This window comes from Symphalangus syndactylus, chromosome 7 (genome assembly GCF_028878055.3).
Source record: "Symphalangus syndactylus isolate Jambi chromosome 7, NHGRI_mSymSyn1-v2.1_pri, whole genome shotgun sequence".
NCBI classification, from domain to species: Eukaryota; Metazoa; Chordata; class Mammalia; order Primates; family Hylobatidae; genus Symphalangus; species Symphalangus syndactylus.
Window position 1 is genome coordinate 8,008,683 of NC_072429.2, and position 21,846 is coordinate 8,030,528.

At 54.5% G+C, this 21,846-nt stretch overlaps 1 protein-coding gene across 2 annotated transcripts in view; it reads left to right on the forward strand.

The window, feature by feature from the left end:
- The window catches only part of ADAMTS2 (ADAM metallopeptidase with thrombospondin type 1 motif 2), a 237,914-nt gene that overhangs the window by 121,017 nt on the left and 95,051 nt on the right, over window positions 1-21,846 (forward strand). For both annotated transcript variants that reach the window (XM_055284998.2, XM_055284999.2), the window contains exon 4: window positions 13,982-14,184. In XM_055284998.2, coding sequence (XP_055140973.1) covers window positions 13,982-14,184 — 203 coding nt within the window. The remainder of the gene's footprint in view (window positions 1-13,981; window positions 14,185-21,846) is intronic.

The window sequence follows — 21,846 nt, forward strand, 5'->3', positions numbered from 1 at the left end:
TGATCAAATTAAGCCTCGTCAACACCATGGTCTGGGTGCTGTGGGGGGAGTATGAGGAGCCCCTTCCCTCCTCAACTGTAGCTGGGGTATTCTAGGGCAGGAAGCATCATGGGACAGGAGTGTGTGGGGTCCACCAGGGCCAATTGTCACCACCCCCAAACCCAGGCTTCTGGACCCACGGATTTCACACAGGAAGACAAATGGGAGGAACCCCCCATCCCTGCAGGGTTGGATGGCCTGGGCTCAGAGTGGCGGCTGCACTGGGGGCCTCTCGGTGCTGTCTCTGAGTCTGCACCTTGGAATTTACCCGTGGGAGAGGCAGGTCTGAGAGAAGATCCCACAGCCAGGCGTGAAGGACAGGAGAGGCCAGAAACAAAGGTTGGGCAGGCCTGCTCCTCAGCCCCATGGGGGGCTGGAGCAGAGGGAAGGAGGACATGTGGTTTGGGGGCCCAGCAGCCTGAGGGGAGAGGGAGGTCCCTGACATTCACTAGGAGAGAGGGCTGAGGGTCTGGGAAGTTCCAGGGTCTTCAGCTGAGGGGGGCGTGGTAAGCATCACATCACCTCTCCCGAGGGCTCTTCTCTGGGCAGATCCAGGGAGCCTGGCTGCTGCCCACCAACACGGGGTTTCCCTGCCCCCTCAAGAGGCGCAGGGGCATGGGAGCGTCCTGGAGGACGGGACGTCAGGGCGTGGGAGTGTCAAGAGGCCCCAGGCCCCACCACCCTTCCACCCCCAGCATGGGGGAGGGCTGGCATAGTCCCCAGGGTTGTCCTCGGTCACTCCTGCTCCTTGAGCAAGCCCTGGGCAGACACAGGGACTGTGCTTGGTGCCATGACTGAAAGTGGGGGGTCTCTGTGCCCAAGGGTCATGGTGGGTGATGGCAGCAAGGTCCTCAGCTGGGCCAGGGCCCTGGTACCTTCAGCTCCCTCTTGGCTGCTGGACCAGGTGCAATCACCACCATGGTCCATTGGAAGCTCGAGATGCGGGGGACAGAGCCAGATGCTGGGGTCACGCAGGGGTGCCTGTTGCCTGGGCCCAGGGCTTGTTCCCTCATTTGCGTAACAGAGGTCCCATGCCCACTCCACCGGCTACCATGAAGAAGAAACAGGAGGTGTGTGAAGTGCCCGGGCATCTGGGGAACTCTTCCTCCTAGGAAGGCAGCTTGGTGGCACAGTGTGGCCCACTGTGCAGTGCTGCCCCAGGTCCCACAATCAGCCAGGAAGAGCCTGTGCTCGGCCCCAGCACCCCAGCACTGCTGTGTGCCTGGACTCCTGACCTAGAGGGGTCAGGAAGGAGGAGGGAGCAGAGGCGGGTGCTGGGGCACGTGGCTCATGGCCGGGTAGGAGAGGGCCTCATTTGCACAGGGTCAGGCAGCATCTGAGACCTCCCGCTTCTGTTGGCTGCAAGCCCTTCCCAGGGGACCAGGACCTCACCCCTGCAGGGCCCACGCCCACCCTGCATGAATGCAGGGCTCAACATCAAAGGACATGAAGGCCACAACAAGGGAAACTGAGGTTGGCAGGTAGAGAAATGCCTTGGAACTTGGATTTGAAGCGTGCAGAGATGGATGAGGCGCAGATTCTGCTGGAGTCAGGAGTGTGGGCAGTACAGAGGGTATAAAGGGTGTAGGGGCAGGTTCCAGAGACCTTGAGGAGTGAGGAGGGTGCTGCCTTTGAGGGAGGGGGAGAGGCAGGCCCTGCTCCTGGTATGGGTCTGGCTGCATGCGGGCGCCACTCCCTAGGTGGACGGTGCAGCTGGCAGTGCAGCTGGAGGTGCATGTGCGGGCAGAGGGGGGCAGCAGGCCCTGGACCTTCTGAGTGTAAGGTACCTGAGGCCTCCCGGGGAGCAATGCCAGGCTTCCAGATGTGCAAATCGGGGCTCTGGAGCATGTACCAGGCTGGTGACAGGGATTTTCTGCCTGTCATCTGCTAAGCCACTGGCCAAGGCTCCGGCCACATGGGTCCCGTGGCACTGGCTGTCAGCACCCCACTTGCCAGCCCCCACCTCCCCTGCATTCAGAACATAATCCCTGGGAGTTCTCCCTTCCATTGGGACCCGTGGGGATCTTTGTTTTGTTCTGAAGTTCACAGTGAATATTTTCAGTAAAAGACCTGCCGGCCTCTCCATTGGCCCCCACCACTTGGCTGCCGTGGGCTGCGGTGCCCCTGTGAGATTACGCAGGCCAGCTCCCCTTCCCTGGGCCAACTGCCCGGCAGAGGGAAGGCTTGGAGCCCTCCTGGGGGCTGTGGTGAGTCCTGGGGACCCTCCCTGGCTTAAGCAGATAGTAGGCAGGGGCAGAGCTTGCTGGCTCTTCTCACCCGCCCCAGCCTCTGAAGGCCCCGAGACCCCTGTGAATCCTTGGAGGTGATTGGGCTGCCGGGGCCGCTGGAGAGTGGCATGGGACAGGTGCAGAGGAGCCTCGGCAGTTCGGCGGGTGCTGGGGGGAAGAAGGGGAAGTTGTGTTTGGGAACCTCTGTGGGGGCTGTAGACAGGAGGCCCCCAGCCCTGCTGCAGGACACCTCAGGGGCTCGCACAGCTGCTGGTCACTCAGCGTGGCCCTGCTGGCTTGGGCTCAACCTCAGCAGCCTCACACCTCTGCTGGGCACCATTTCCCAAGGACACGTATCTGGGAGCTGGACCACAGCCTGGCCCCTTTTCTGGTCATAGACCTTAAATACACAGCGGACCTTCTCCTCACCCCACACTGGGAGGTGCAGGCACAGGGCAAAAGAGAGTGGCCTGGTCTGATGCCTCAATAGTCTGAGAGAGCTCTGGCTGCAAAGCCAAACCATGGTGTCTCTCTCAGCCAGCACATTTGGCTGTGTCTGTGTTTGTAAGGGCACCTAGAACTCTTGTGGTTGCCAGGAGACAGAAAGCTAAATGAATTAACTCGAAGACTTAGAATGTCCAGGGGTGCATCAGCTTCAGCCACAGCTAGATTTGGGGACCTGAACAGTGTCAGCAGCACACAGGGCTGCCCTCATCTCTCACCTCTGCTGCTCCTGGGAGCAGGAGGTACCTAGCAGCCCCAGAATCACATTTTCCCAGCAGAGAGGAAAGCACGGGAGTCTTCCCGTGCACAGCAACACACAGCATCGGGTTCCAGTGGCCTAACGGGACCCCTTGGGCACTCCTGGAGCTGTGGTGCAGTGGGGTTGGCACCCCATGAGCCATATGGGATGCAAGTAGGGGAGGGTGGTTTACTAGCAGAAAAGGTGTCACGGCCAGACAGGGCAGGCCCCCGTGCTGCAAAACCCCAGGTGGCTCTGTGAGGGTGTGCAGCTACTGCGCAGGCCGGGACCTTCTGTGTCCACCAGTGAGGGGTGTCCTTTGTCCTCTGCTGTGGCGGGGGGGCGGGGGGGGGTTACGTTCTGAGGACTGGCCCAGAGAGGCCTTCTCTCCTTTAGTGCTTCCTTTTTCTCCCTGAAGCGTGGCTCAGGCTGAGCAGGCCTGGGCTGGAGCGTCTGTTTGTCCGTGGGGCAGCCCATCCCATGGGAGTTTTGAGAACTGTCAGGGCTGCTCCGAGATTTGGTGCAGCTGTTCCTGATGCGCTCCCGATGGCCGGGCTGGCCCCAGGAGCCCCTCCCACCCTCCGATCCACCTCAGGTCATAAAAGTGGCACTGGATGAGCTGTGTCTGTTGAAGTTGCAAAAATTAATTCAAAGTCAGTAATGAAGTTATAAAGGGTTGGGATGTCATAATCCTAATGTGCATCTTTTAATAAAGTGCACCAACGGGGCTCTGTGCTGATGGCCCCCGTGGGGCTGAGTCTGCCTTCTGCTTCCCAGAGCCTCCAAAGAGCCTGCCTGCTTCCAAACAGGGCTTTCTGCCGTGTCCTGATTGCACTTCCACATAAACATATTTCATCTTAATGATTATCTTCAGGGGAATGCACAGCCACAGAGCGACTGTCTCTTGGTTGGTAACAAATGGAGGGGATGACCTTGCTCCCGTCGACCTCCCCTGGGTGGGGCTCCTCGTGTTGGAGGAGAGGCTGCTGGTGCTCCAGGCTTTGGTTCTCCTGGGCCTGGTGCTGGCCCCTGCAGGTCCTGGCAGTGCTTGTGTGCAGGAACTGGGCTGGCATTCTGGCCTGTTTGCCACCATCATGGCCTTAGTCTAATTTCTTGCAAGCAGGGGAGGGTGGCTTACTAGCAGAAAAGGTGTAACGGCCAGACAGGGCAGTCTAATTAGACTCCCTCTCCTCTTCCGGGCAGTATGGCAGTTCCGGCTCTGCAGGGAGGTCATTAGGACTTACGTTTTGGGGACTCCTAAGCACTGGAAAAAGAGGATGATTTGTTCCCGTCCACATGGTTGGCAGGTTGAGGCAGTAGCACAGCACCTCTGTCTGTGTGCAGGTGCCTCAGTGAGTGTGCCCTCTGCCCTCAGGCCATCCCCTAGCAAGTGTGCCCATCTTCCCTTGTGCTATCCCCTAGTGAGTGTGCCCGTCCCCACCTTGCACCATCTCCTAGCAAGTGTGCCTGTCTGCCCTTGTGCCATCCCCTAGAGAGTGTGCCATCTGCCCTTGCACCATCCCCTAGCGAGTATGCCCATCCACCCTCACACCATCCCCTAGCAAGTGTGCCATCTGCCCTCGCATTCAGCCAGCAGAGTCCAGCAAAGTGGGAAACTGCTCACAGGGGATGGGGCAGCTAAGGAGAGGGCTGGGAAAGAGCCCTAGGCTTAGCCCAACAGCAAGATTATAAAAAGGTGCCTAGCTACATTTTCTTCTAGCACTTCTATGACTTCCTTTTGATCATCTCATCCACTTGGAATCTGTTTTTGCTTAGGGCATGAGGTCAAAATTTGACCTTTTCCTCCCTCTAACCAGTTGCCCTAACATCATTAAAACAAAGAAAGAAAGAAAAGCCATTTATCTCCCCAGCCTGCTCTCTTCCTTCTGATTTTCTCCTGCAGTGAGCAACCATTTCAGGTGATCAAACCATATCGTGTCCTTAGTGTACATTTTTGCAACATGAGTGTTGCTGTCTTGCGTCTGTGTATCCGTAATTTACGTAAGTTGCTCTGAATTGTCTGTCTCATTCTGTTTCTTACCTTTTGCATTTGGCACACTCTGTTTTTAAGATCCATCCATCTTCTTGATATCAAACTTCTAACCTTGGTAGCACTTTGTGGGATGCCCCCACCACATTTGCTTCTCCTCTCACCCACTGATGACCCCCGTGTTGTTTCCAGCTCCCCTCACTCCACCCAAGCAATGCTGCAAGGGGCAGCTCCCCACTGCCTCCTTACAGACCTGTGCAAGTTTGCCCATCCGCAAGCCAGTCCATGGGGCCGAACAATGGCCCATGGGCCAAGGGTCAGTCTGAGGAGGGCACTGGGATATTCGACAGACATCCTGTATCTTTAGGATATGAGCCACAGGGTGCTCCTCCTCATCATCCCCTCAGTAGTGCCAGACTGCCAGATTGTCCCCTCCTGCTCCACCTCCGCCGTTTCCTAGCACCATTTGCTACCTTTATCATTGACTAATTTTATTTACTATATTGCTACTTGAGCAACTATTTATAATTACCTGCAAATGAATATCAAAGATGATTAATATTAAAGCGGAGAGCTGGCACACGCTGGCAGTGTAAGAGCACTGCCCCCGCTGGACGGAGCTTCCAGGAGGTGAGCAGATCAGTCTCCAGGTCGTGGTCTGACTCCTGCTTCTCTGGGAGCTGTCAAGACCCCTCTTGGGGAAGTCGTGAGCAAGGTCTCGAGGGAGTCTTGGGCTCAGCACAGTCAGGCACCTGGCAGGGCCAAGGTGGGGACCACGCGCCGGACCTGCAGCGGAAATACGGTCAGAGGGACGGGACTGACCTGTTCATCCTACTTCTAAACTCGCCACGGCCTGCCTCAGCTCTCGGTGGGGGGAAAGCTGGAAACTTCTGTGAATGTTGTGCGTCCTCAGCAGAGGAGGGGAGCGCCCCTCATTGGCACAGGGCCAAGCCAAGTACTGCTGAGAACCTAGGCCAGGCTCTTTCCTGGGCATTCTGTCCCTGGGCTACAGATGGCCTGATGGAGTTGGGGTCTTGGTGAAGACGGTTCATCTGTGGGTCACACTGCTTAGTGTGGCTCAGTTGCCCTCCACGTCTGGTGCAGAGCCATCACCCCAGGGTCACTTCTCGCCACCTTCCGTGGGCCTCCCAGGCCATGTCTTCTCTGTCGGGCTCCCGTTTTCTGTATCTGTCTTACTCTTTCTTTGTTGCCTCTTTGTTTTTGATGGTGCACACCTTTCGGGAGCTTCTTGAGAGGAGTGCTTGTCAGGTAAATCTTTTGAGAACTGATGTGTCTAGAAATGTCCTCATTCTACTTTCATACTTGATGGGGAATGTGTCTGGAGGCAGAATTCCAGTTGGAAAATCATTTTCCTTCAGAATTCTCAAGGCTTTGCTCCACTGTTTCCTTGCATCGAATGCTGCTTTTGAGAACTCTGAGTCATTCTGATTGTAATTCTTTGCCTGTGACCTCTCCTGTAACCTGATTTTCCTCTCTTCTTATTCTCTGGGAGACTTTGTCGAATGTGGCTGTCTTCATGGCCAGCCTGGGATTCAGCTTTCTTGATATACCAAGTCTGTTACCACTTGCCCATCTGTTTCCAGCCTCCCACAGTTCCCTTTTCTTCCCCTCCTGCTCTCCCTATCCTTGTAGGCTTGTGACTTTAAATTGTTTTTTAATTTCTTTACTAAACTTTTAATGGGATTCTACAAAGGAGCCAAATCAGATATCTGTGTTCAGTCTGCCATTTTAACCTGGAAACCCCACGTATTCTTGATCTGTTTTTGGAAGTTTTTTTTGTTTTGTGTTGTTTTTTTGAGACGGAGTTTTGCTCTTGTTGCTCAGGCTGGAGTGCAATGGCGTGATCTCGGCTTACCACAACCTCCGCCTCCCTGGTTGAAGCGATTCTCCTGCCTCAGCCTCCCGAGTAGCTGGGATTACAGGCATGCACCACCACGCCCAGCGAATTTTGTATTTTTAGTAGAGATAGGGTTTCTCCATATTGGTCAGGGTGGTCTCAAACTCCCAACCTCAGGTGATCCACCCGCCTCGGCCTCCCAAAGTACTGGGATTACAGGCGTGAGCCACTGCACCCAGCCTGTTTTTGGAAGTTTTATTCAGCTCCATTGATCTGTTTCACGACACTGACACAACTACGTTTTCATTAATATTATTTTATAATACATTGCATTAATTTGAAGAAAACCTCCTCATTATCATTCTTTTTCATTATTTTTCTGTCTGGTGTCACGTGTAGTCTTCCAGATGAATGCTGGAATCACTTTATTGGGTTTTAACAACTATTCGATGGAGATTATGCTAAATTTCTTGATTCATTTGGAGGAGGACCAACTTCCAGTCCAAGATTATGTCAATGTATCTTCATTACTGAGGTCTTCTTTGGTGTTTTTGGAGATCCTAGACTATATTATACTACTTTCTGTGTAGTCATTGAACATTCATTAGTTTTTGTTTATTCTTAGATACTTGGGAGTTTTGTTGTTATAGTTGATAAGCTCTTTTTTCCACTCTACTAGCTGGTTATTCCTATGTTCAAGAAAAGTATCGATCTTTGCATTCTTATTTTATGTAAGATGAGGAGCGTCTATTCCTTGTGGGTTTGGTAAAGCTCTTCTATGGAAGCATTTCTTTGACTGCTCTTTCAGTCTCTTCTGAGGTTATTGGTTTATTCAGGTTTTCTACTTGAACCATGAGTGGAATGTGTATTTTCTATTTAGTCTTAGACCTACTAGAACTGTGCTTTTAATTTCAGATGTTTAGGGTTTTATTGTTATCTCTGATTTTGTCTCAGTAATGGTGATTGTGGGCACAATTTTTGAGTTTTGTGTCCTACTGTGTGGTAACATGTGGAACTTCTCCCGTGTGTGCTTGACAAGATCACATGTTCTGGTTGTTCAGTTTCAGCACTAGGCTTTCCTATCAATTCAAATAGTTTCTATCCTTACCTAATGTTGTATCAAACTTGTCTGGAATAAGTGTATTACAGTGCTGCTATCACTGTGGCCTTGTCTCTTCTTCCTTGCATCAGGTTGAAGCTCTTAGGGGCATAAAGTTTCGTATCTTTCATATTTTTTTCCATGAGTTGTTTGTTTTAGCAGTTTGTCTCCTTAAATGCCTTGGTTGGCAATTACATGGTACGTTTCTTTGCCCCACTTGTTTTAACTCCTCTTGGTCATTTCTACTTGGTTATGCCATATGCAAGTAATTTGTAGCTGGATTTTGTTCCATCTCATGTTCCTCCAACCATCACCACATTTTTGCTCCTGTTCGCGGCTCCCCACCCCCAGTGTGGCACCTCCGGCCCTGCTGCACCTGCCTCTCCTTCTATCCCAGTTCCCAATTCCCCAGAGGCCCCCAGCTCACCTCTGCTGGGCCCTCTGTTCCCAGAGCACCTCCCTGCCATGGCTCCAGGCCCCTCACAGCCCTGCGGTTACCTGTGGGGCACTGGGGAAACTCAGGCACACCAGACCCCATGGTCTCCATCCCCCAGGGTTCTTTATCTGAGAGGGAAAGTCAGTTAATGCCCGGGCAAATTCACAAATGAGACAAGACCTGCCCGCGGTGGAGCGTCGCAGGAAGGAAGAGCACGGGGTGCTGTGGGAGAAATCGGGGAGGGGCGATTTCAGTTTAGGATGAAATAAGGAAAGTTCTCCCTTAGGAGCTGACATTTCAGCAGACACCTGAAGGAAGAGAGCAATGAGAGGACGGCCATCCCATGGAGAGGGGACAGCAGTCTGCCGTGTCACTGAACAGTGTGGTCCTCAGGTTTTAAGCATCCCTGCCCCAGCCCCTGTCCCTGTCGTCCCCTAGTGGTACGCAGTGGGGCTGTGGAGGAGGCAGATGGGGGCAGAACATGCTCCTGTCTTCCAAGAGCTCTGAGTCCCATGGGACGCAGCGGGCTCCCTTCCTTCTGGGTCTTTCAAGGGGCCTAAATTTGGCCAGCACAGCGGCAGCAGCAGAAAGGGCATCGCAGGTGAAGAGGCCAGCCCGGAAAAGGCCTAGGCCTGGCTTTGCACAGGGGACAGCGAACACTTAGCCGCCCTTAGCACTGCAAAGCCCCTGCCTGACCTCAGAGTCCACACCTGCCCACTGCACCATCCCTCAGGGCCCACACCTGCCCACTGCACCCGCCCTCAGAGCCCACACCTGCCCACTGCACCCGCCCTCAGAGCCCACACCTGCCCACTGCACCCGCCCTCAGAGCCCACACCTGCCCGCTGTACCCGCCCTCAGGGCCCACACCTGCCCGCTGCACCCGCCCTCAGAGCCCACACCTGCCCACTGCACCATCCCTCAGGGCCCACACCTGCCCACTGCACCATCCCTCAGGGCCCACACCTGCCCGCTGCACCCGCCCTCAGAGCCCACACCTGCCCGCTGCACCCGCCCTCAGAGCCCACACCTGCCCGCTGCACCCGCCCTCAGAGCCCACACCTGCCCGCTGCACCCGCCCTCAGGGCCCACACCTGCCTGCTGCACCCGCCCTCAGAGCCCACACCTGCCCACAATGCTCCCAAGGTTACAGACTCAGCCCCAGGTTTTCTCTTCTCTAGGCTAATCGTACTTGTTTCTACAATTTTTATTCCCACAAATCACCCCTCAGTACTGGTGAAGTACAGGAGGGCTGCGGGCATGTGGGCAAACAACGCTGGACTCAGGCCTGGGTGCCTGCCCACTCCTCCTCTCTGGTGGTGTGGCTTGTCCGAGTCGTGTAATTTTTCCGCTCCTTGGTTTGTTTCCCTGATGCTAAAACGGGACGATATGCTGATGGTGACGAGCCTCCACCTTGGCGAGGGGATTGGATGGCTGCTGGGGTACGGAGCTGCCACTGTGAAGGGCTGTGCGCACACCCCTGCTGGAGACTCGGGGTGGGCCTAGGACGCTGGCAGGTGCAGCCCTCGCCCACGTGCCCTGTGCACTGTGGATGAGCCCATGGCTACTGTGACCCACCCGTTCCCCTGATGGAATTCTCTGGACAGAACTGCTGCCTCCCCTCATTCCATCCTCTCCCTGTTTATTGATTGATTCTTCCGTGGAGTCTTCTTGTTCCATTCTAGAGACTCTGAAACAGGAGGGCTCTGGAGTGCTTCCCACAGTGTCATTCTCTGGCCACGATGTGGGCAAAGAGATCGCCAGCTGCCATCCAGAAGGGGTGCCGAGCACAGGGAATGCCAGGAACTGGAAAGCTCTGTGTGCCACAGACCCCTCCCTTCAGGGTAGCTGCAGCCCACCTGGGTATGACTTCTGGGGCCTGGTCAATCAGCACCCCCAGGGGGCCCAGCGCCTTCTTGTGGGGAAGGCTGCACACAGAGGAAAGGAAGACCAAGGGCAGCATCATCGTCCTGCCTCCGCAGGAGACGGGCGCGCTGACCACTCATCCAGGCAGGGTCAGTGCCGAGGGATAGAGCAGAGGCTGTGTGAGCTCCCGGTCACCACAGCTCAGCAGGGCTGGGCTACAAACATAGGGAGCTCCCGGGGAGGAGGGGAGAGCAGCAAATAGCCCCCTTCTGCCTTGGAGAGACCAAGTGGAACAGGGGCCGTTAGACCAGGTGGGCAACCAGTGCAGGTGGGCAGGCCCAAGGCCAAGGCTGCCTCCAAAGGGATCACTAGGAAGCCGACTCAGGACCATGCCAGGACAACTGGCCAGAGCTCCCTATAGCAAGGCTCTATTTGGGGAAGAGGCCTGCAAGCGCCAGCATGTGGTCAGAGTCTCTTCATGGCCTGGGTTAAGCCCACTGCGGGAAAAACTGAGGTGGCACTCGTGATTGACAGGGTCAGGGTCAATCTTATTGTGGGGAAAACTGAGGTGGCACTCATGATTGACAAGCTGGGGCTTCAGCCTGACTGCCGGGTCTTGTTGGGACAGAGGAGGACAGGAGGGTGGCTGGGCCAGAGCGCCTGTGGCCCCAGGCCTGAGGGCATCGCAGATGTTAGGGCTTCTCCCCTTGTCCTGTCCAGCCTGAGCACGACCCAGGCTTCCAGGGGCCAGACGCAGGGCGCGGCTGTCACCTGCCAGGTGGCCCAGGCCCCTGTCTTCCTGTCCTCACCCACTTTGCCTTTGGGCCTTGGGCCATCTCTCCAGGCATTGGTCCCTGGTCCTGGGCAGAGAAGGAGTGTTCTAGAACACAATTTCCAAATTTCCCCCCCAAAATTATCACAATTAAAAGAATGACGTCAACAATAGTAATCCCATTTCAGGTGAAATTCAGATTCTAAATCTTTAGAAACCTTTGCTATTTTTAATGGGCCTGCAACACACAGTTTAGTTAAAAACTCTGCTGGCAGCAGAAGCAGCCTCAAGACGTGCCCCAGCCCAGCTCTGTCCCGACGCGGCGCCCGAGCCCTCCTGCGGGGAATGTCTGGAGGGGTCCCTGCATGGTGACTCCAGGGTTAGGGCCAGGAGGACATACTGTGATGCCTTCTGCAGCCCAGCTCTGTCCCGACGCGGCGCACGTGCCCTCCTACGGGGAATGTCTGGAGGGGTCCCTGCATGGTGACTCCGGGGTTAGGGCCAGGAGGACATGCTGTGATGCCTTCTGGTGCCAGAATGACATTGACGGTGGCAGGCAGGTGGCCTGGTGAGCCAAGCCCTGTGTGTTTTGTCTCCAGGTGTGGCCCCTCAATTCACAGCCCAGGGCTACCCCTGGGGTGGCCCCATCTCCTAATTCCTCAAGAGAAGCTGGATGTTCTAGATTTTTTAAACATGAAATCTCCCAATTTTCAAATACTATCAACCAGATGGCACCATGTGACCTCAACGAGTGCCTCTGTGATCTGGTTTTGTCGAGGGCACCGCCCGTGTGTGATCCCTAGTTTGACAAGGGCAGAGGGTAACGTCCGGCCTGTTCCCCAGGGAAGAAGAGTTTTCCTATGGAAATTACCATCACTCTGCTTCCCAAGGTGATTCTGAAGGTGAGCCGTCTCTGTTCGTTGGAAATGCAAAGAAATAAATGTACAAAAATAGAGTGGCGATTCCGCAACCCCCCGTCAGGCTTAAGTCGCTGGCGCTTCCTCTGGGAACGGCATGGATGGCCCTGAATCATCCAGGCAGCTAAGCAGACTGCTCAGCTCCACACAGCCCGGCCTGCCGCCCCCTCCCCTGTCCCTGGAGTGGCCCTGGGCAGTTCTTGCTGTGTACATGCATGTGTGTGTGCATGTGTGTGTGCGTGTGTGTGTGCGTGTGTGTGCTTGTGTGTGTGCGTCGAGGGGACACAGAACTGTGGAGCTGGGGGTGGCACAGGGACCCCTGAAGGTACTGGAACCCCAGCAGCTGCTCAGCCCTGGCCCCACTTACTCCACTTTTCTGTCCCAGCCCTCACCCTCTGCCTCGCACCTCCACTGTCTCTCTTGGTCTTGCCCACAGCCGGGCTGCAGGTTTGTGCCTGAAACCTCATGTCCAGTCTGTCTTGTCTGAGCCAGGCTGCAGGGTGCAAGGAGAGAGCTCCTGGCTGAGAGTAGGCCACGCTGGGATGCCATGGGTCTCCCCATCTATAAAACGGAAATGGCCACGTCCACCGAGTGGCCTGCTGTTAGCACTGGGTGAGGAAGTGTGTGCCGCGATGAGGGCCTGGTGCCAGGCTGCCTCACTGTCCGAGTGGCCGTGCCGCCTGCAGAGGCCTTGTTCTGCCTCCAGGGCCTGTCCTGGGCCACGCTCACAGGGAGGGAGTGCCTGTCCCTGCCTGGAAGAGGCAGCAGGAGACAGGCGTTGGGGGTGAAAAGTGTCGTTCTGGAAGACTGTTTGTAGAGAGGTGTTGCAGCAGGGACACTGGTCTCCCTCAGCTGCAGGGGCCTCGGGGCCTGGCCACCGCCCTGTGGGTTGGTGATATCACGATGACCTGCAGCCCTGCGTCTGTCCCGGGCCAGGAGTCCCCGAGGACCTGCCTGCGGAATGCCATGGAGACGCAGGACCCTGGGGCTGGGACCTGGCTTAGACACAGAGACCAGTGCAAGGGAAAGGGGGCTTCCAGGACACTGGGGCTTGGGGGTAAGTGGGCAGTGTGGTCTGGGGCTGCCATCGATGCTGAAGGTCAACCTGGCCAGCCTTGCCGTGGCCTTCAGACGGACAGTGGAGGGCCGGGAACTGAAGCCTGGTCCAGGGTGGTCTCCAGGCCCGCAGGACACAGAACAGAGCAGAAACCATACTGCACAGAAGGCAGGGACGATATCCGGGGCAGACTCCCCAGGATGGCAGCCCCAAGTGGCCAGGGGCACACCCTGGGGGCAGGAGGTCAGTGCCTGCCCAGGGCCAACTGCAGGGGAGCTGCCACAGAGGGGTTCATCTTGGTCTCTGCACAATTCAATCAGGCGAGAGGTGGTACAGTTCACCTGGGGAGGGGCCCGGGACCTGGCTCAGAGATGTGGGGCCTCGCTTCAGTGGAGGACTTAGCAGAAAGTTCTGGGAGGGGCCCAAGGAGACACTGGGCTACATGCACAGCCAGGATGGGCCTCGGTTTCCCCAGTCATAACAGCTGGCGGTGACACCTGGGACACCAGTCCTTTGGCACCTGGCAGCCCTTCGGGGGAGAAGAGGTGGCTGTACCCACTCCAGCATCAGGCAGTGTGGGCTGAGGTTCCCGGCCTTTCCATGGCTGAATGCCAGCCCTGGGCTCCATAAGGCAGACGGTGATGCTGGGCTGGGTCTCTCACAGTCTCAGCAGGCCTGATCCATGGTGTGGAGGCCACTGTGGCCCCTGCTGTGGCTGAGGTTGCCACCAGGGGCTGGGGAACGAGCGGTCCTGGAAGTCACAGAGGTGCCTGTCTGAGCCCTGCTGTGTCTGAGACAGCTTGGCAAGTCTCTGCCACCTTCCTCTGCACCTCACTTTCCTCTGTAAAATGGAACAATACCCTCGGTTCAGGGTGCTGTGAGTTTTAAATGAGAGGATGGCCCAGCTGGCACCTGGTGGGTGTTGTGTCCGGGTGGGTTTGCCCTGCCGCTGAAGATGCTGTGTCTCCTCCTTGCAGGGGCCTCCCCGGGCAGCCTGGACAGCCTCAGCCGCGCCCTGGGCGTCCTAGAGGAGCGCGTCAACAGCTCGAGGCGGAGGGCACGCAGACATGCTGCGGACGATGACTACAACATCGAGGTCCTGCTGGGCGTGGATGACTCCGTGGTGCAGTTCCACGGGAAGGAGCACGTGCAGAAGTACCTGCTGACGCTCATGAACATTGTGAGTGGGGTGGCTAAGGGGGCAGGGTGGGGCTGCACAGGCCAGAGAGGCCCAGCTGGGCCAGGTCCCCTGAGGCTCTGCCGATTTCCTTGTTAGCTGGAGGTGAGTGACACAGTCTCAGGGAGGCTTGCTGGGTCCACGGGTGAGACAAGTTGACCATCCCTGACCTCAGTTTTCTCATCTCCAAATTGCGGGTAATTCTAACTTGGTGAGGCTCTTTATAGGCTAAGGCGGTTTTACGCAAACTCCAGTCATTTGGATGACGGTGTCATTCGATGTTGCGTCATTTGAAAAATACGTTTCCTTGATGTTTGCCACTTTTAAAACTAAAGTTATTTAAAAAGGCAACCTCATTTTACCTGAAAAGCTAACATAATAGTAAGACATAAAGTGACATTATTCAGCCCATCTAGATAGTCCTGCCTTCCTCTGGCTCCGAACAGAAGCCCCTTTTCTGTTTAAAGTAGAGATTCATGTGCATTACAGCGAGGGCCAGACACCAACCCAGGGCCCCTCCTTGAAGCTGGCAGTGGGAGGATTTGAAAATCGGGAAGGGAATTCCTTTCTCCCTGTGAGTCTGGGCTATTGAAAGGGGTGTCTATGTGCCACCTCCGTCTTCTGGGCGCCTGGCCGTTGTCTGCCTAATGCTAAGAGATTAAAGAACCACCTCCCCCTCATTCCACACCCCAACAACCTAAGCAGGAGGTGTGAGGAAGCTGAACCGTGTATGGGTGGAGGCTGTGCAGGCCTTTCCTCTCTCTGCCTCATGTGGTCAGAGCCACTGTGGGGATGAGGGGCATCCAGTCTTCAAAATGCAGGTTCCCAGGGGAGCAGACTGGCTTGGCTGAGTCCTGCAGGGAAAAGAAGGGGTGAGGAGGACCAGGGCATGGCCTGGAATGTGAGATGCTGCCAGTGGGGCGTTAGGGGGCAGGGGGGTATTTGTGGGAGGAAGCCAGGGCTTAGGGAGGGCTGCAGGTGGTGTGGAAGCCGGGCAGGTGGGAAGTTCTAGAACCCCGTGCTGTGTGTCCAAACCTGTGGATGAATGAGGTCCTCTGGGGCCAGGCTGGAGGCAGGCAGCAGGGTGTGCAGTCTGCTCGGGGTCTGCTGCTCAGCTCTGCTTTTCGGACCGGGGTGAGCCCCTCCAGGAGCGAAGCTGACACATGGGTCAGAGTCCCCAGGGCCCTGGTGAAAAGATACCTCAGGGGCAGGGGGGAATGTGAGTGAGCTGAACACTGGACAGAGACACCACCTTCCTGCTCACTTTCCTCTTGACCAGTCTTGGATGAGTCAGCGAGCCTTCTGGAGCCCAGCCTTATCTGTACAGGGGGCTGAAGTCCGCTGCATTGGCAGAATTCATTTTATTTGGGAGAGCGTTGTCACACTTACCCTCATCTTATTTTTGAAACGTACCTTTAATGCAATAATAATAATAACGGCCAGGTGCAGTGACTCACGCCTGTAATCCCAGCACTTTGGGAAGCCGAGGCGGGCGGGTCACGAGGTCAGGAAATCGAGACCACGGTGAAACCCCGTGTCTACTAAAAATACAAAAAATTAGCCGGGGTGGTGGCGGGCACCTGTAGTCCCAGCTACTGGGGAGGCTGAGGCAGGAGAATGGCGTGAACCCGGGAGGCGGAGCTTGCAGTGAGCTGAGATCGCGCCACTGCACTCCAGCCTGGGTGACAGAGCGAGACTCCGTCTCAAAAAAAAAAAAAAATTAATAACAATAAAACCACAGTGGCTACAATTATCGAGCCCCTACTATGTGACTGTGCCAGGCCCACGCTGGGCACTTGCCATGCTAAATTATCTTGGGAAGTCCTCATGCTAGGTCTGAGACTGGTAGGTATAAAATCTTGGCTGCCTTCACAATATGAGTTCTTCCCCTAGCATTATATTGCCTTCCAACCCAGCGGGGAAAGAACTGGGCTTGGAATTACAGTCTGATGGCGACTGCAGGCCTTGCGTTTTCCAGGCACGTCACTGGGAACACTGCTCCCATCCTCTGAGCCTTGGTTTCCTCGTCTATAAAATGGGTCAGTGTTTTCATCGTGGGGGTTGATGTGATTAAATGAGATAATGTCAGTGAATGTGCTTTTCAGTCTGTCAATAGGGTGAACACGTTTTTAGTTTCCACATAAAATGTGGTTTTGTTATCATGACAGTGGCACTATTTAGTGACAGTCCAGGAGGGGTCACTTCTGAGAGACCACCAAGGATGCTGACCGAAGGTGGGGCCCATGGTGAGTCCTTCATGAGGCCGGCGGAGGCAGATCAGCCTTTCCCCTGGTGCCCAGGGTCTCTCTGTCACAACAGCTGGTTGGAGGATGTCTAGAACGTTCTCTCACTTTTGCCATCCAACTTTATTCAAACCCTAGTGATCCAGCCGTACCCCCTATTTTGAATAATGGGAAGGTTCATTTCTAGAAAAGCATGAGAAATTTTAAAATTCTTAAATTGAGATAAGTTTTATCACAACAGAGAAACCGTTTTAGGAGACAAGTCTCAGAAGTTGAGGAAGTATTTCGGCCGTGTCTGTTGTCCCCTGTTGCACAGAAGTGAGCACTGATTCATTCAGCAAATGTGTTGACAGTGTGCTTGTCGTGGGCACAGCGGGGGTGTCCTGCAGAGGCAGCGGGGCATGGCAGAGAGTCCCGGGGCTTGGGAGACTGGTGGCAGAGGGTCAGCGGGGGGTCTCGGCCTCTGATCTGAGCCCCAGCTCCCACTGCAAGAGCTCAGTGTGGGCGAGGGAGACGAGGCGCTGCTGTGCTTGGAGCATGGCGTTGCCCTGACGATTAATACCCTGCGTCCTCACTGAGAGCCTGTGCATGTCCGGAGAGTCCTGGGGACAGATCTAAGGCATGCCGGGCCCTTTGGTGGTCTTGGGGACGAGGGGCATGGAGCAAGTGGGAGCGCCTGAGAAAGGGTGGCCTCCCAGAGCTCTGCTGTGCGACAGAGCTTCCTGTGGTGCTGGGGAGCAGAGGTGCTCGTTTCACCCTTTCTGGCGCAGTAGCCACCAGGGCTCTGGAGACTTGAAGTGTGGCTGGTGTCCTTGAAGAACTGAATTTTTAATTTAACTTCTTATTTGTTCCAAGAGAATTTTAATTTTAATTTTAAAAATTTTAATCGCAGTGAAATATACAGAACATAAGTCACCGTCTTCACCATTTTTAAGCGCGTGATTCAGTGGCGTACGCACATTCACATGGCTGGGCCACCGTCGCCACCACCGTCCACAGAACTCTTCATCTTGTAAAATTGAAACTGTGCTCATTGAGTTTCAGCCGTGTTCCTCCCCTCCCCCCGACTCCTGGCACCCACCACTCCACTTTCTGTTGCTAAGACCTTGACTACTCTGGGTACCTCGAATAAGTGGATCAAAGAGTAACTGTCCTTTTGTATCTGGCTTATTTCACTTAGCATGACATCCTCGGGGCCACCCATGTTGCAGCATGTGTAAGAATGTCCTTCCTTTTCAGGGAGGACCAGTATCCTGTGTGTGGGTGGATCGGCCACATTTTGTTTATCCAGGCGTCCATGGGCACTCGGGTGGCCCCCCATGGGCTACTGTGAATAATGCTGCTGTGAACGTGGGTGTTCCAGACTCTGTTTTCCGTTCTCTTGACTATATGCTCACAAGTAGAATTGCGGGGCACAGGGTAATTCATCCTTTCTTTAATTTTTTGAGGAGTTTCCACGCTGTTTCCCACAGTGGCTGCACCATTTTGCCCCCCACCAACAGTGTACAGGGATTCTAGTCTCTCCAAATCGTCATCAACACTTGTCTTTTTTTTCTTTTTTATGGTAGTCACCCCAAAGAGTACTTTATTTGGATTAATTTGCACCTGGATGGAAGCCACAGTGTGGCTGGCAGCTGCTGTGCTCGACAGGGCAGGGCTGGGTCTGTGCACAGAGGGACTGCCTACCGTGCCCTGTCTCTGAACTTGGGTGCTATGGGGGCCTCAAACCACAATCCCAAGTGGCCCTCCAAGGCCTGGCCAGTGGCTTGTCACACTCCTTTTGTAAGTCCCAGCTGGTCACGGGGCTCCCCATGGCTGGAGCGAAAGCAAAAGCATGGAAGGACAGAGGTGGCAGCAGCCGGCTGGGACTGGGCTCCCAGTGAGGTGTTCGTCTGGAGCTGTAGAGCAGGTGGGGCTGGGCAATGGCACATGCAGAGCCCGGGGTCTGGAGGCCAGCCCTGGGCAGTGAGCTGCCCACTGAACTGGATGCAGAGAATGGTGGCACAGCTTGTGCTCTGGGAAAGGCTGTCGAGCCCTGGGAGGAGGAGCTGGTGGGGGCCCCGATGGTGGGGACCCAGGGAATGCAGGCTCTGAGGAGGAGGTGAGGCAGAGGTGGGCTGAGTGCAGGCACAGCTCCACCCTGGCAGCCCTGCACTGCCTCAGTTTCCCTCATCATTTGGGGTGACTTCTGCTTGCAGAACTACCTTTGGGATCTCTTTGTGGCAGAGCCTGGGCTGGGATATGGGGTCCAGGGGTGGCACAGGCAGTTCAGCCTCGTCAATCATCCCTGTGCTCCCCTCCCCTGCCCAGTCTCCCTTGTAGCTGACGTGGAGCTGCATGGCCAGTTTTGCCTAGTGGCCTGTGTGAAAGGAAGTGACCTGGGTCACCTGTGGACCAAGGCTGGTAAGAGCTTGGAGTCCCTTCCATCTCTGTCTCCCCCTGCCACGGAAACCTTGGAAGCCACATGTCCCAGTAGGCGCAGCCACAACATAAGCTTGGGCCCTCCAGACCCACGCCGCACCACGGTGTGAGTAAGGAAACACGGGGTACAGTGTATTGTGTTCAGCTGCTGAGATGGGGTGGATTCTCGGCATAGCCACCCTCCTCTGTCTGGTGCCCCTGGCTGCCATTCATACGGGGGACCGGTGTTTATGGGTGTCTATTGTATGTCAGGCAAGGGGTGCAGCTGTGAGCATGACAGGACGTAGCCCTGCTACCTTGCATTCTAGGAAGGGGGACACAGACGACATTCAAGTGAAAAACAAACAGGATCATTTCAAATAATGATAAATGCAATGAAAGAAATAAAATAGTTATGAGACGGAGAAGGAAGAAGGGTAGGGGAAGGCAGGCCACTTTATACAGGTCAGGGGCTGGTGCACGGGAGATAGCACGGGAGCTGAGGCTCATGACAACGGAAGGATGTGCGAAGAGGTAGGATACGGATAGCCTGTTCCAGGTTTGGGGGAGGGGGCAGGCGGCGCCAAGGCCCTGAGGCAGGAATGGGGCCAGCTGGAAGAATGGAGAAGGCCTGGCCTGTCAAGCAGGGGGCACAGGTAGGGGAAGTCGGGGCCAGCAAGGCCGACCGCTTCCGTCTTCCAGAGGTGGAGGGGAGCTGCCTGTGGCTCCAGGAGCCGTGGAAGTCACTGGAGGGGCTGCTTCCTTTCTATGTTAAAGACAAGATGTGATATTCCCTTTTCCATGGGAAAAATGAAGCTGCCCTTCTCATCTCAGACTTGCCAGAAGGGAAGAGGGTTGGAAATGGAGCACTCACGAGGCCGCCTGGAGCACTTCACAAGGCCGCCTGGGCACAGAAAGGGGCTCTTTGGTTTAGGCAACCACCCACCTTCCCATTCCAGCAGCCCCTCCTGGGTCCAGTTTTTCTTATCTTCCTCCTTACATCTAGAAAAGCATGTTTTTTGGTTTCTCGAAATAGTCCCTATTTAACACTGATGATTTTATTTATTTATTTATTTATTTATTTATTTATTTATTTATTGTGAGACAGAGTCTCACTCTGTCGCCCAGGCTGGAGTACAGTGGTGTGATCTCGGCTCACTGCAACCTACTCCCGGGTTCAAATGATTCTCCTGCCTCAGCCTCCTGAGCAGCTGGGATTACAGGCGTGCACCACCATGGGTGGCTAATTTTTTTTTTTTTTTTGTATTTTTAGTAGAGACAGTGGTTTCACCATGTTGGCCAGGCTGGCCCTGAACTCCTGACCTCAGGTGATCCTCCGACCTGGGCCTCCCAAAGTGCTGAGATTATAGCGTGAGCCACCGTGCCTGGACATTTTTTTTACTATGTAAAATTAGCATAAGTTCATGTAGGTATGTGAATGTCTTCTCCCAGCAGTTACTGTCTACCAAGTTGTTTTAATGATTGCATAACATCGCACTGTGTGACTGTCACACACTTTTTACCTAACTTATTATTTATATGACATATTCACATAGCAAAACTTATTTCTCCATTAGAGGTCAGACATGCCACTAACTGTCTCACGTTCATAGAGCTGAATCTATCGCTCTTGCTTACTTATTTCCTTAAGCTGACTTGCCGAAAGCGAAATCCCTGGCCAACAGATTTGCCCATTTTTTAAGCTTTCTACGCTGGAATGTTCTCTGTTATGGTTTCATCTATTCCCGCTTCATTGAGCAAATGCCTGTCCCCCACCTCCTCACACCACTGGGTCCTTTTGAGCAGTGGTGATTTCATTACAACTGAGATAAGGTTTTTTGTTGTATTTCCTTGATGTTAATGAACCTGCATTAAAAAATATACGTGTATTTGTAAACAGATTATTTTATTTTTTGTGCTTGGCCTATTCACGCCCTTGATTCTGCTGGGATTTGGGGGTGTTTTATTCTTCTGAAGAGTCTGCGTACTTAAGTAGATTAACTTTTTGTCTCTCACATGTGTGGGAAATATTTTCCCCAGTCTTGTTGTGTACCTTTTGTTTTATTCTGCCTGGGATAGTTTTTGATGTCCTACATTTTTGTGTGTGGTCAGATCCTGCAGTCTTTCCCTTCCCAGGGGAACAGCTTCTCCCTTGGATGATGTGTTTGATGCCTCTTGCTGTCCCCAGAAGTTAGTCTTTCGAGGTTCTGCCCTACTTGGCAGCTGTACTGCCCAAGCTCCAGTTCCTCACCAACCACTGACTGTTCTTGGGTTCAGCCATAGCAGCCCTCCACCTGAATTTCTCCCAAAGTAAGAGGAAAGATAGGCTGGTGCGGTGGCTCACACCTGTAATCCTAGGACTTTGGGAGGCCAAGGCAGGTGGATCACTTGAGGTCAGGAGTTTGAGACCAGCCTGGCCAACATGGCAAAACCTCATCTCTACTAAAAATACAAAAATAAGCCGAGTGTGGTGGCACGTGCCTGTAATCCCAGCTACTCGGGAGGCTGAGGCAGGAGAATGGCTTGAACCTGGGAAGCGGAGGTTGCTGTGAGCCGAGATCATGCCACTGCACTCCAGTCTGGGCGACAGAGTGAGATTCTCTCTCAAAAAAAAAAAAAAAAAAAAGGAAAGAAAGGTGTGGCGGGGAGATAAAGAAGTCAAAGGAGCCAATGTATTACATGCATTCTTATTTCCCCTCAATATCTGGCTGCTGCAAAACTCATCAGGATATTACCAGTGGGGAACACTGGCCTAAAGGCAGAGCCAGTACGTAACTCCCAGGGCCCAACGCAAAATGAAAATGTGGGAACGCTTGTTCAAAGAGCAGAGGAAAGTGCCATAAAAAGGGACAATTAAGGGCCGGGCGCGGTGGCTCACGCTTGTAATCCCAGCACTTTGGGAGGCCGAGGCGGGCGGATCACAAAGTCAGGAGATCGAGACCATGGTGAAACCCCGTCTCTACTAAAAATACAAAAAAATTAGCCGGGCGTGGTGGCGGGCGCCTGTAGTCCCAGCTACTCG